At 36.2% G+C, this 14951-nt stretch overlaps 1 protein-coding gene across 1 annotated transcript; it reads left to right on the plus strand.

Annotated features, from left to right (window-relative positions):
* Nucleotides 1-1482: 1482 nt before the first annotated feature.
* LOC136816041 (uncharacterized) lies at nt 1483-11128 on the plus strand (the record flags this gene model as incomplete). Its single annotated transcript, XM_067072472.1, is given in 8 exon segments — nt 1483-1649; nt 3465-3571; nt 4394-4556; nt 7579-7713; nt 8127-8303; nt 9005-9073; nt 9604-9833; nt 10601-11128. Coding segments are annotated over 8 exon segments (1056 nt in total). The 5' UTR covers nt 1483-1600.
* Between the last annotated feature and the right edge of the window lie 3823 nt (nt 11129-14951).

Consider the following 14951-nt stretch of genomic DNA (forward strand, 5'->3'; position numbering starts at 1 on the left):
ATCGCAAATTTTTATACCCACTGTGAAATAAAATTTCACCAAGGCTGTGAGACAGGAGTGTTTTTGTTTTATAGACTGCATCAAACGTCCTGGATGGGGAGATGATTGCGAATCATTTTGGGATTATGTTTATGGTTGTGTTGAGATGAAATGTGAAATGACCAGAAGTCCTGTATGTTTGAGTAAATGTCTTTACTCGGAATACAGTAGCAAGATTTCTGTCTGGTATGAGAAGAAAAAGTTACAGGTTTGTAAACCGTTTGTTTGAACATTCATTCGCTTTTCGGTTTTCCTTCGAAATGGTTAAATATATTTGAGTGACCATCTTTTACGTGGAAAGCCTCTAGAAATCTAAGACTTTTAGACAGTCTTTCGATTGTTCTCCGGGCTCTATGACCAGTTGTTATTGAAAGGGTGGGATTTTGAACCAGGAACCCCTAGTTAGTGGCGTTGAAATCCTTAACCACGTGGCCATCGCTCCCATCGCATGACTTTTCATGAAAAATTTCCAATTTCGAGGGCTTCAACGTAACGATTCCTGCATTTTACTATAAATAGACAAAAAAAACGACAAAATTCATAAAAACAACAAATTTCAACCTCCATACTCTCCCGAATAGACAGGGGGATGTCAGAATAAGCACAAAGCAGGGGGTGGGAAAATTCTCTAAATTCTAATAAGCGGGGGGGAGGTAATTTGAATGCAGGATTTGTCAGAATAGATCTTATCGGAGTTTTTGATTTTTCTAAAAAAGCAATTGTGGGATTGTTTCGGGAGTATTGCAATACAAATCTCTTAGGAATTCCTCGAGGGAATTCTATTGTTATAGTCCCGAAACAATCCCACAATGCATCATCAAAAACTCCGATAAGATCTATTCCTATTTGTTTTTTTGGGAAGATTAACAACTTGTGGTTAAAAGAACGATAAGTTACGCACGCGTGTTATTAATGCAGGATTTGTTGGTCGAACTCTACTTCACTTCGTTTCCTTGTTTGTAGATAACTCAATGGATTTCAGAGACAGGAGGTTTGTTATTGGATATGGCTGATGGTGTTCTTCAAATTGGTGAAACTATGATCAAGATGAAAGAAGATGTTTTAAAGACTGCTGAAGATGCCCTTGGTACTGTTGTGAAGGTTGCTCAGAAGGTTGCCTCTGGAAAGTTTCTCTCTGTACAGTAAGTTGTCCATCTGTGAAATGGAAAATTCCCTCTGTACTAGTACAATTGTTAACCCTTTCCGTGCCCATTGCGGAAATTTTTCGAAGGCCCATGTCAAGATTATTTGACATTGCGCCTGGCGGCAAACAACTGGTGATAAGTTATTTTTGCTAAAGTACTCTGGTTGGCCGAGTCATTTATGGGATGGTAGTAAGTAGTATGGGGCTATTGACCGAAAGGGACCAGACGACTCTGAGTTGTGATTTTAGCTGGTAAGTTATGCTATACTCATTTCCAATTTCGTTTTGTAAAGGTTGCTGGAAGTCAAACTATCCCTGTCTCAACAGTTCGATGCTTGTGGTGAATACACATTCAAAGGGTATCTTTTCAGCTACAAAGTTGACCATACCGGGAATGGATGTCTGACAGCTAGTTTTATGCAAGAAGTTGTGTTCGGTGCTGCCAGATCAAGACCTGAGATAGAAGGTACTAGACGGTTCCCGTCGTCGCAAACGCCGGTTTAGCTTGTGCATCAAAAGCCCTTAGGATGATAAAGATGGTATTGTTGATGCTCTCTAACTTTATTTTTAAAGGGAAATTGAATTAGTTTTCAGAGTACATTGAATAGTTAGGAGATTTCTCCAATATACCTTTTTATAAATCAAATTGAATGTGAAAATATGACTTGAAATCTTCACAAAATAAATTATGGTAAATATGGAAATGGAAATTCAATGGAAACTGAAATTTAGTGATTTTTTCATAGCCATATTGTATGTCAATCTCAAAAGCAATTTTTTCGGCTTTCGCTATGCAAAATAGGTCATGTTTGGGTTCGTTGGAAAGCTTTTTCCAAGATTTTTCCTCAATCAAAATCACTGGCAGCCGAAAGAATCATTTATGAATGAAGGAGATTTTACTCTCAGGCAAGTTACGGCATGTGCAAAAAAATTGATAAATCGTGACGGCCGTGACGGCCAGTTTTTCTACCCCTTTTTATGGGAAAATTTTTCGTTATTTTCACTCTTCATATTAATACCTTTCCAAAAAGTCCTGGGCCAAAAATTCTGTTTCAGCCATTTTGGGAAATTTAAAGTAAAACACTTTTTGCTGACGTCAGCAAAAAATTGAAATAATAACATTTATTGAAATGAGCTCAAATTTTGTACGAAGGTAGGGTGGATAAATGTCTTTCATTTCCAAAAAAAATGATAAATCCTAAAGATTGATAACGTCAGCATTTTTTTAAGGAAAAAAGAAAATTGCTGATTTTTGCTGACATCATCATTTTTTTGAGAAATTTTTTTTTGGAAACGAGAGATATTTATAAATCCTACCTTCGTACCAAATTTGAGCTCATTTGGATAAATATTCCAGGAGTTATTAGCAGTTTAAATTTTTGCTGACGTCAGCAAAAAGTGTTTTTCCTTAATTTTACCAAAATGAATGAAACGCAATTTTTGGCCCAGAACTTTTTGAAAAGGCATTAATATGACGAGTGAGAAAAACCAAAAATTTTTCCCGAAAAGGGGGTGGAACAACTGGCCGTCACGCATTATTTGATTCGTTAATTTTTTGCACAGGCCTTAACTTGCCCGAGAAGGCAAAAATCTCTGAAATATCAACGAAAATAACCTTTGACTCGTAATAAGAATTTAAAGCAGTTTACTGGGCTGTACTGAAAGAGCAGTTAAAAATTAACCACGAATGTTCAGTAAACAACCTCGTCCCCAATCCCCTTTTTTGTACCTCAAGTCCGCTCGATTATATCCTTCAAGAGTTGGAAAATTCCATTAATTTTGGCCTTTGCCTAACCAAGAGGTATCAAAAGAATAAGTTAAAATGATTCTCTTAAGAACCCCTGGCCTAATATTCCTTCTTCGGTTCTTTTTAATGAAAAACGTGAAACGATATTTGACCTATTCAAATCGGAGTCTTCTTTTTATTTTCTTCCCGGGGGGTACTGGGTTTGCCAGATGAAGGGGTGGTGATTACCACACGATTATTGAAAATCGGAAGTTTTGGGGTTTAAAATCGAAGAGAAAAAACAAAATTGTGTAAATTTTGGGACCCTTAGCGGGACTTTTTTTCCGAAATTTGGCCTTTTTCGGGTAAATATTGGTAGCTTCACTTCTTTTGTGACCCTTAGGGAGACTTAAATTAGAAATTGTGGTTTATGCGACCCTTAGCGGAACTTTGAAGGTCTAAAAAAGGCACCCTTATAGGCAGCACATTTCCGTACTCTCCACTTGCCTAAGACAACCCCCCTGATTTTCTTACACCTATTTTTTGTTTTTTTAGACTTAGAAGATGCAGAGAAAAATTTAGAAAAGGTGAAACAAGATGCGGAGACAACCAAACAAGCTGAAAATGATTTTAATGAACGACAAAAAGAATCTACTGATTCTGTGAGTTATTTTTTCTTCGTTCGTTTATAATATGTGTGATACTTTATAAATAAACAGAGTTTGTGTTTTCTTTGAATATATTTTATTGATTCATATTGAGTCACTTTTATTTGTGTTTATTTTTACTTTTTCTCACATTGAGCTGCTTCTTTACTTTTGGTCGATTTAGATCATGCTGTGCATTTTTGCTTTTGAGATACTTCCGAAGAATACACCATTGTCCCATTTCTGTTTTTCTCTTCCGTCAGAATTATGTACAGATTTAGTTTAGATCTATTGTCATCATTTGATATTACACACCTGTTTTCCATTTTACGAATATTCATCATGAGCATGTTGTGTTGTTGTGTCCTCTTGTTGGTATTGTTATGTCTCTTTTTGTTTATTACATTTTACATAAGAAAACAAATTCGAACAGTACAGGATGAACTGTTACGAGATAATATTAGTTTGTATGTATTATAAAACTACAAAAGAAGATTTTCAAAAAATTAGTTTTAAAGAAATACACCCCTGTCTCACAACCACAGGTGGAATTGCTTTTTTTCGGTGGAGACAAAAATTCCTATTGAAATCCTAATGTTGATAGATATTTTATTGTTCTAAGGTTTAAAAAACCAGTGTCGGATGATTGTGGAGCGCAATCTTTAAACTTTGAATTTCGAGTTGGGATGAAATCAAAGTCCATTTCTCAGTGGGGCTGAATTTCCGGGGTATTTTCTCACAGGGGACGAATTTTTTTGCCAAATTTTCCAGTGGCGCTTGAGTCCCAGCGGGTCTTTGATACAGGGGTGTAGAAATTACTATTTTATAAATCTACAGGTTGAAAAAGAGATAACTGATGAATTCTTTGCCAAACAAAAACGTGGTCACATCACCATGCAAGAGCTGGATAGTTTGATCGATAGAATCCCTAAAGATCAAATTCAAATTAATGAGAACAACAGAAAATTATATGAACCAGTTGAACAAGTCGATCTCAAAGGTAATATGCCTTTCTTTAAACAAAAAAGGCCGAAACTCCCTTGGCTTTCAGTAACCATAACCTCACGAGTATGAAATAATAGGTCCATTAATGCCTTCCTCTCTCAGCTGGCACCCCGGGGGGGGTACTACCCTTGTCGACCGACGGGGGTGCTCCGCTGAGGTTCGAAAAATGGACCCTACGTGGGACTCGAAATTTGCGAAAAAAGTGACCCTGAATGGGACTGAAATTCCAAAATTTTCTCAAATTTTCTATTTTTTCCCCAAATTTTCCAAAAAAAGGCACCCTACGAGGGACTGATTTTTCTATTTTGGTGTTTTTGCGATCCTACCAGGGACTCGTGGAGGTTAGAAAAGGTACCCTGACCAGCGGAGCATCCCCGTAACCCATCTTGCCCTAGTACCCCCCCCCCCCGGGGCTGGCACATAACGTTGATTTGACGTTAATCCAACGTTATATGGACGTTGTTAATATTAGATAAACATCGAGATCGAAACAAAGTTGTGTGCCAGCTGGGCTTTTTGCTCCGGCCTAGGAGCCTTAAATTCTCTCTCGTCCGAAGACGACGACAACGACGACGGTCAAGACATTTTTATTTGTTTATCTAATCCGATGATCTATTCCGATTTAATAAAAACGGATTATCTGGATTTCGATAATATTGCGAAAGTATTTAGAAAAAGATGGCTGCCGAAAGTGGGCTTAGCTGCAAATCTCAGTGAAAGATAGTGATCATTTTCATCATTATTCATGATGTTTTGGTCATGATTTATGAGAAGTTTGATGCATACTGGTCTAACAATGTGGAAAGACTTTGGAGAAATTTTGACCATGAATCGTCAGCTGCTCGAGTGCTTAAATCTTGCATATGGCCATATGGCTAACTTCTCTAGTTTTATGGACGCACAAAAAAAACCATAAGCATAAAACTCTGTAACTTGACAATGGAATGAAACTTTCAAACACACATCCATTGGAATTCGAAAGAGAATACTAAAATTACAACATTACAGTGCAAATTTGAAAACGATCTGAGCAGTTTTTGTGGTGTTATATGTATGGCTGAAAATGATCCTGACTGGGCGACCGTTCCTTTTGATTTTTCAAACCCGACACAGATATTTTACAAACATTATCACTATGAGAATTCAATAAAGATATTAAAACACAATTCCTGTCTAAATTTGAACAAGATTGGAGAAATTTTCACAGTATTATGGCTTAAAATGATCGTTTTTGGACTTTGTCGTAATTTCATCATGGCTGACGACCGTTCCTTTTGATTTTTCAAACCCGACACAGATTTTTTACAAACATATCACTATGAGAATTCAATAAAGGATATTAAAACACAATTCCTGTGTAAATTTGAACAAGATTGGAGTAATTTTCACAGTGTTATGGCTGAAAATGATCGTTTTTGGACTTTGTCGTAATTTCATCGCGGCTGGCGACCGTTCCTTTGATTTTTCAAACCCAACACAGATTTTTTACAAACATATCACTATGAGAATTCAGTAAAGGATACTAAAACACAATTCCTGTTTAAATTTGAACAAGATCGGAGAAATTTTCACAGTGTTATAACTGAAAATGATATTTTTTGGACTTTGTCGTAATTTCATTTGCTGGGGCGACCGTTCCTTTTGAACATTTTTCAAACCCGAAACAGGTTTTTTTCCAAATATACCGCTATTTATTACATACACAATATTGTACCATTTTATTTGGTTTATCCTACTCTCCCTCAAGTATTATCCCAACAGAAAAAATAATGCTTAGCTAAAAGCCCGTGACCTCTAATTTAGGCTATTTTTCTCCCCAAAATTTTATCTGGACAATCAAATCAAGAACTTGGAGATATTGACTTCTAATGTTTATCTCCTTTAGCTCCAATTTTGAACTTTTTAGTTGAGGATGAGTGGGCGGGGGGAAGGGGTTGGTTCTTTAGGCAAGAAAGTGCATGTGTAATCACTTAGAAGAGCTAAACTTCCAGCTGGTTTTTTTATTTGTTAAGATTATTTCTCATACTCGCTTCTAATACTCGCTCTGCAATAGAATTATTACTGGGCTTTCTGATCTGTTCTGATTAGCAGTTTGTGGGCAACGTTCTAACACAACTAACTCAACAAGCTCATCTTTCACATCTTTTAATCTCTTAAGCCGGAGCTTCCAGCGCAGCTGGTTTATTCTCTTTGAAAAGGGTGTTAAGTCCCGAAGTAGTATTTAAAATTCTTCCGCTCTCTCCGCTACGTCTTTCATCCAATACATTTTTTCTGTTTGGCTGCGTTTAGACCAGCCTGGCATTTGTAATTACTTGCAGTATTCTTTTGAATTCTATTGTTCCGCGCAATTGTTCGGTTTGTCAAATGCCTAATGATGCCAGCGTGTTGGCATTTCGTTGGCATTTGAAATGCCATTTTAAGCAAAGGAATCCCCTTTTCTTGCATTTCAAATCAAACAAAGGAACCAAAACAAAGAGAAAAAATGACATTTTTGATTTTTTAAAGTATTTGCACGTTTTTTATTCAGTTCTTTCTATAGATTGTAAAATTTGCAAGATTTGCCATAGGCTAGCCCTATGGCAAAAAGTTTCAGTCTTAATGACTGCAGTTTGTGAGAAATTCCATGCTATTCATTGTTTGATCTGTCAAAGTTGAACTTGAGGGAATCACCTTTTCAGTAATGAGTCTAAAAAGACGATTCCTTAAATGCCATGACAGAAAATACAATGGAAAAGCTATTACAATCGACTCCCTCGTGAGCAAATGCCAAATTACAAATACCAGTTGGTCTAAACGCAGCCTTTGTTTGAATTATTCCTAGGGTGCTTATGTCGAGGCGTTAAAAGTAGAGTGTCATTTATGAGAGTTTCATAAGGAAATTTGACGGTCACTTTCAAATTCATCAAAAGCGGGAAGCTTTAACGAATCATAAAAGGTCGAATCAAAGAGCAAACAAAGTTTGATTGTTTGTGCTAGAAGTTTAATTTTGAACTGTCCAAAAATTAAACACTTTTTAGAACGTTTTGGAGATATTGAATCGAATGAGCTTTCCAAATGGCAGAACGCGCCTGAAGATCCTTATGATATGCTGCAGAATGTGGATGTCACACCAAAGAAGATACAAGGAGCTTCCAAACGGTCACTCGTTTTCGGTAAGGACGTCTGTGATCAATTTGAGTCTGAATGAGTAGAACCACAGATTTATAAAAGCCGAAGAGCTAGATGTCGTGCTTTAAGCTATCGCAGGAAAAAAAATTGAATATCGGTTGTTGATGTTGTTTTCGAAAACCCGCGAAGCTTCTGATTGGTCAAACGCTGAAACTCTATTGTAATGTCACGTGACCTAGGTAGGATTTCCTACATAACCACGGCACACTTTTCAGCCGAAGCACGACATCTAGCCCTTCGAGCTTTATAAATCTACGGGTAAAACTGCCCATCGACAGGGAACGCAAATTTAATCGAGTAATATAATGTTTGAAATGTAAAGGCTTGTTAAGATCGGTAGTTGAAGATTATCACTTGTCAATTTTATAGCAAACAAATTTTTCGTTACCTTTCACAGAAGAAGACCTTTCTCCATGTGGACGTGTCAGGAAATCAATCACCCATTATGATGAGATGTCCAAAGTCTTATTGACAACATCCAATAGCATTATCAAACATCAAAACGAGGTTAACGAACGAAAACGTGACGACATTGAAAAATTGGCCGCATTGAAAAACGAAATTGTCAATTTGGGTGAGTCTATTTATTTTTAAACATGAAGATTATTAACAAATGGGCTTTTCCAGAAATAGTCTGTGCCCCCTGTTGAGGATATCCGATATCCAGGGGGTTGGTTAACGATTTTTGTTCAAAAGTGGATATCCAGGGCGTTTTTACTAATAAAGTAGGATATCCAGGGGGTTAGATACTTGGAAAAATCAATATCCTCAACAGTGGGAATAAATTTTCTTTCTGGAAAAGCCCAATCGCCTCCTTCCTTCCTGCACACTTTTGAAGGAACGAAGGTGTAAAACTGTTGTATATCCTGTGCATCTTTAACCAGCAATATAGCTCCAGCAAGTTCCTATTCCAGTAAGGTCTTTCTAAGACTTAAGCACTTGCGAGTAAACTTACCATAGTTATCTAACCACTTATCTTAGAAAAACCTTACTGGAGCAGGGAAGAACTAATCTCAGAATTCTGATTATACTCATAGCACATAACATGCGCATAGCACGTATGCTCTAAAGGCCAAGTTGATGGATGCCTTTCGATAATTTCCTTCATCCATATTTTGATTGAATATTTAGTGAGTTTTTCAGCGCAGTGATTGGCTAAAGCAAAAGAAATCACAAAACGAACGCCTTTTGTAAACATAAACATCACTTTCGTCTTCGTTTTCAAGCAGAATCTAACACAGTTTTGAATGTTGAATGTCTTTACATTTCCAATAGATGAACGTTTCAACACAACCCAGGAAGACCAAGATAAAGCCTGGTTCTTATATGACCAAGCTGCAAGTGGTATGTTTTCTGTTTTCTGACATTGAAAGCTGTATTGGTTTTGTGCGATGTGTGTACGGTCTTTTTCTTTTTGCCGTGAGTACGTGAACTGGATTTTTTTTAATAACACGTGAATAAGTGACTTGACATATTGAACTTAAAAATAATAATTTTTTTGCGTGAATTTATGAATCAAGCTTTCTTTAAAGCTAATTATTGTCTAAAAATGTTTTCTGTTTTCTCTGACATGCTCTGACATTAAATGTTGTTTTAATGGTCGTCTCTGACATCCTCAATCATTCTTGGTCTAAGCAAATGCCCAAAAGAGAAATGTTGCGTAGGAAGGAAACACTGATACATAAGCAAAGATTTTTTCAGATCGAATGATTATCTTAAACCATAGTATAAGAAAGCCGCGGCTTTCTTATACTATGCTTAAACACAAGAAATACTTAGTAGCTTAGTAAATTTAGATAGAAAATTGAAATCAAAAATAAGGTCAACCTTCGATTACAATCTTTCTCCACGATTTTGTTATCTCTTTAATACAGCTTTCAACAGTATGGCCAAAAAATCAGACATCATTTTGGGTTTCCACAAACGTAATGCTTTGCCAATTTTGAGACGTCAATTGAACTACGTGTTCGAAAAAGAGACTGGACACAACTTACATCATTTCTTTGACGTCATCCATCACCATGCGGTCCGTGGATATAAACGCTCCAACATCCCTGGTGCTTTTGAAGAGGACGGTGAACAAGTTCTACATCGTATCAAGAGGGTGAGTTATCTTGTTAAAGACACCCCCTTCTATCACAGACCCGGTGGGATTTTTCAGCTAGTGGGGATAAAAAAAAACAGAAAAAAAACTCGATGGGGATTGATATTCTCATATTTTTTATGGCTGGGGATTTCAATTCTTTTGTTTTCAAGTTAGAAAATTCATAGTGGATGAAAAAAATGTCCAATTACTTTGCAGTGAGGATTGGTTTATTTGGACGACAAATTTTTTCCGGGGACGATATTTTGGCCAATTTTTCCAGTGGGAAGGGGTCCCAGTGGGTCTGTGAGAAAGGGGTGTTTAAAGTGCAGTCAATAATTGATTTCAAAGCAGCCGAAGAGGTTAGATTTGAAGCTCTTCGATGAGAAATAAAGCCACTTAATTCTCATCCAAAACGCGCGACCTGCATGGTTTTCATACAAACGCCAGCTTGAATCTAAAAAACCATCGACAGATTTCGAAAAATACGTCACTTAAAAACAGTATCAGTAAAGCAGAATAAGGTTTCGCCCGTCATTCTGAATTCGACACAAATCTTAAGGCTTTCCTTTTTTCTTGCTTCAGAGCTTTAAACTCGAAGATGTAGTCTAGCTCTATTTTTTGAATCTTTCTTTAATACAAACTATAAACTATTTTGGGTCCCTACCTCAGAATGGGAAGTCGTTTAATGTATTCCCTTTAATTGGAAATTTTCTCTAATTTGAAGATTTGAAGAAAATTCTTGTTGTCTAATTCAAATCAAATTTTTCTTCTTTTTTTTCCCATAGGGATTGCAAACCATCATCTTGAACAATGATACCGAGCTTGATAACTCACACGATGACATCATCAAACTTCGTGACGTCATTCAAAATGCTAGACAAGCCGCTATGGTGTGCCAAGATAAAAAGTAGAAAATTTACATACGAAAGCTAACTGAGGGGGGGGGGGCTTATTTTCATTATGTAGCTTGAATTTAACACCTTATTTCATGAAACATTAGTTACGTGATAACCACACTAAGACATGAACCTACAATCCTTACAGTTGATATAAAATTTATCTGAAATTTAGAATACATGCCATTTTTTATGAGGATTATGGTTATATAGTTCGTTGTGAAACTTGAAATGATTCAAATCCGAACTTGTGAAGTCTACGAGATTTAAATTCTCAAGCGATCCTAACTACATTTTTCAATCGAACTATGAGTACGAGGAATGCACGTTTACTGCCGAATATGGCTGTAGCATAAACTGCCAAGCTATGAGTATAGCTACGAGTATACTCGTAAGGGGCCATTTGAGAGGTAATTCTTTAGAGTATATTATCCAATCACGTACCCAGAACCACTTGCACCGTGAAGCGCTATCAGTATCAAAAAAATAGTGAACTAAAGGACTGGGTTCGAGTTTGCATATTATTTCTTTTGCTCTTGATGAATCTTAAAAAATATCTTTCGCTTTCGTTCCTTAAAAGATCAAATTTCAAGATTCTGAAAATTTGAAGTTTGCTGCTATTGGTTACAAGCTTGGATAGTCAATCAAAGTTGAAGGTCAAAAAAGTGACCTTTGCTCCCAGCAAAATTTAATGACACAAATGCACAAATAATGATAGTGAACGTGTTAAGTTTTCATATTGAAATTGCCTCTTCATCTTGTTAGAAATAAGCATGTGTCTTACAACTAAATGTAGCTCTGATGGAAATTTGCTCTCTCTATTTTGGCTTATTTATTTATTGAATTACATTTGTAATATTTAATATATTTTTTTGCAGAAAATGAAATTTTGAATTGTTTTGTTCTAATTAATATTTATTGATAAATAATAAAAATGTATTTTATAATATGAAAAATGAAAATATTGAAGTATTTAAAAAAATAACCATTCACTTTATCCTTATAGCAATGTCAGAAAAATCTTAATCTGAAATTGCAAGCGAAGCGAGTGGATTTTAAGATTAAAGTCTGGGACCATGAGGTCCATGACCATGTTTTTAAACGTTCTCAGACACTCAGACACTTTTTCATACGAAATGGCAGTAAACATAGTAACACTTTCATCAAGCCTAAAAATGGAGTTTTTCAAGGTAACTGCCTCTCTCCTCTACTCTATCTAGTGGTAGATTTACCAACAATCTCGAGCAATCTAAGTTCGCTGACCACCTCGCTCTAATTTGCTCAATTTCACATCTTTGTTCGGAACTTCGAAAGATTGATCAGCGACAGATACCTGGTGCAAAAAGTGGAAAATGAAAATAAACCACAGGAAAACCCAGAAAGTCTTAATAACCAAAGGAAACAATAAGATCGAGATTGAGACAAAGTGCAAACTTTACAATCAATACACCTTTCAACCGTAGCCACCAATTGACGCGCAGGCAATTTTTTGTCCGCTTCATTTCACTAAAACCATCATAGTTCTTTTTTCGCACCTATAGACAATAGAAAAATGTGTCAAAAAAAGATTGGATCAGAAGTGGGATAAAGCAGACAAGATAATGCCCGCCCGGCAATTGGCGGCTACGGTCGAAAATATGTATTCCAGGCATAGAGGAAACTGACAAGATCAATCTTTTGGACATTATCGTAGATATAGTAGATTAAACCTCTACTTGCAAGCAAGCTCTTAAAATACAACATTTTCACAATATGCATAGAGCTTATATATGGCACTCGTCAAGCTCATCCTCGAATATGGATCATCCATGCTTATTTGCATGCTAAACAAGATTCGCAAATATGCGATAAAATATTTCCCAACAACAGCTTTTAAAATTGTAATTGAAATTATTTTCTAACGATGAAAAAAAAATTCTTGTCCTTACTTCTTCTTATTCCTTAGCTCTATCAATCACTGTAAATAAAGTTATCAAATAAATATACTATAGAAAAGAGAGTATTTTACAAATACACCCTGATAAGAATTTGTTTTCTTCGCACACGCACGCGGTGATAGGCGCGAGCGTTGCACGTATAGAGGTTGTTTACATCAAATTTCTCGAGCGATACTTTGTTAAATTAGTTTCTTTGTGGTAACATACACGGAACCGTTCGCGATAGATGATCTAAACATGTTCACGGACTTATATCCGGATGACGGACTTTTGGCTATCATCCATGTTTCTTGCCTTTATAAATATTGTGTATCATGATACTAGCTGGTCTCTCTGCCAGTTTTTTAGAGGAGTTCTAAGAAATTTTACTTCCCATCGACCGGGTCGTAGGTAAAATATCTTAAATTAATGAATGTGAAAATTTTGCTTCGTTTATCTTTTAGACCACCTCTCCATATCAAATATCTGCAATTAATTCAAGATTGAAGAATTCGCAGCGCTTTTTTGGTTGCGGTGGCCCCAAGGTGTACTGGAGATCATTTTATCTACATCATTCATATATACTTCTATAGCATGTTATCGTATTGAAATCTTGCCACGTGGGGCATACCCCCTAGATACCCAACAGTAGCCCAAATTCTTTACGCACAAATTAACTTTTGGGTTGGATACATTTTTCAGCATCTATTTCAACTTTAATAATATGGTATTTATTTTAATGATTTAACTCAAATTTTCTCAATTGGCGCTTTATTAAATTTTTGTGAATTTACTTTAGGTGCGGCGCAATATTAAAAGTTCAATTCAGTTTTCATATAAAAATTTCTTTTTTGTCTAAATAATAAATGAAAAAGGAAGCATCAACAGAGAAGGGTTAATAAATTTGGATGTAAATACGGATTATAAACATTGAATATTAATATCAAAAGAAAGAAAAATAATATCAAAGTAACTATTTTTTCTTCGATAGCCAGTTAACTGTCCTGGCAAATATATTTTTGATGCCTTTTAAAAAAATTTATGCCCCAACGAATTTTTAACATTTTCACACTTGATTTTGAACTTTGAAATCCATCGTCCGTTCATAAAGACTGGAATGGAGATTTCCGTTAATTCTTCTCAATTCATGATGTAATCTTTTACACGGAAGCACACGAAATAATACGGACTAGTGGCAAAAGTCTTTTGTTATTTTGCCACTAGTTCCGGGTTATCTCGGGTGCTTCCGTGGAAAAGATTACGTCATGAATATCATGAATAGCGAGGTTAAATATTTTGATGAAAATCGCCACGACGGATGGAAAATGCTAGTGATGACGTAGACTAGTAAACTAGTCGGTTATTACTTATAACCTTATAATAAAACTGTCGAACAAATAATGTGAATACTAATTAAATATTCAGCGCGCGTGAGAGAAAAGGAAAATAAATTCAGAAAAGAGACGCAACTTCACCCCTTCGATTCTTTTTATTTGGAGCTTGATTTTTTGTATATGGGTCTGTTTTCAACGACTAGTTTACTAGTCTAGTGATGACGTCATAACTCGAGAATTCCGAACCTCAGTTTTGACAAATCATGTTTCAAATTGACTTCTTTGTCAATCAAAAATATATTTCAATCCACTCAAGTGGAAAATCTTTGTATCGACCTCTTTGTCGAGAATGTATTTCAATCCACTCAAGTGGATAAAGTATATTTTTGCACTGAACTTTTATATCGGTGATCAAGCAATTATTACTCACTCTTGGAGTACCGTGAGAGTGGGTAACTTGCATCAGTGGAGGCTAACATGCATAGCCCTAAAATGAATGACCTGGCTGGTCATTAAAATAAACTATATTCAGCTCCGCTCGCAGCTCTACTCTACCATTTTTGTTTTGATTTAACTTTGTATTTTAATGACTAGACGGGTCATTCATTTGTGAGGGCAATCACAAATATCTTCGTTTCGCGTCGCCCGACCGACTCTCAAAAATTGAGTACAACTAGCTTATTCGCGGCATTTTGACTTTGTTTATCATTACATGTGTCATTTTTGGTCGGAGGTCACAGTAATCAAAGGTCATAATTTGAAACCACCCATAACACGCGGTTGTTTTGGCTGCAGGCTGGCTGGCAGTTTCCTTCAAGAATACACTCCAAAAATGGATGATTGAGGTAAGAAAACCTGAAAGTTTTTACGGCCGACCGACCGACAGACTCACTTTTTAGACCCAACGAGGACGCGAAATGAAGATATTTGTGATTGCCTCCATATGCAAGTTTACCCACTCTCACTATATCACTTAAAAAATACCGTCAA

Source organism: Clytia hemisphaerica, unplaced genomic scaffold, assembly GCF_902728285.1.
Source record: "Clytia hemisphaerica strain Z4C2 unplaced genomic scaffold, Clytia hemisphaerica genome assembly, whole genome shotgun sequence".
Taxonomy (NCBI): Eukaryota; Metazoa; Cnidaria; class Hydrozoa; order Leptothecata; family Clytiidae; genus Clytia; species Clytia hemisphaerica.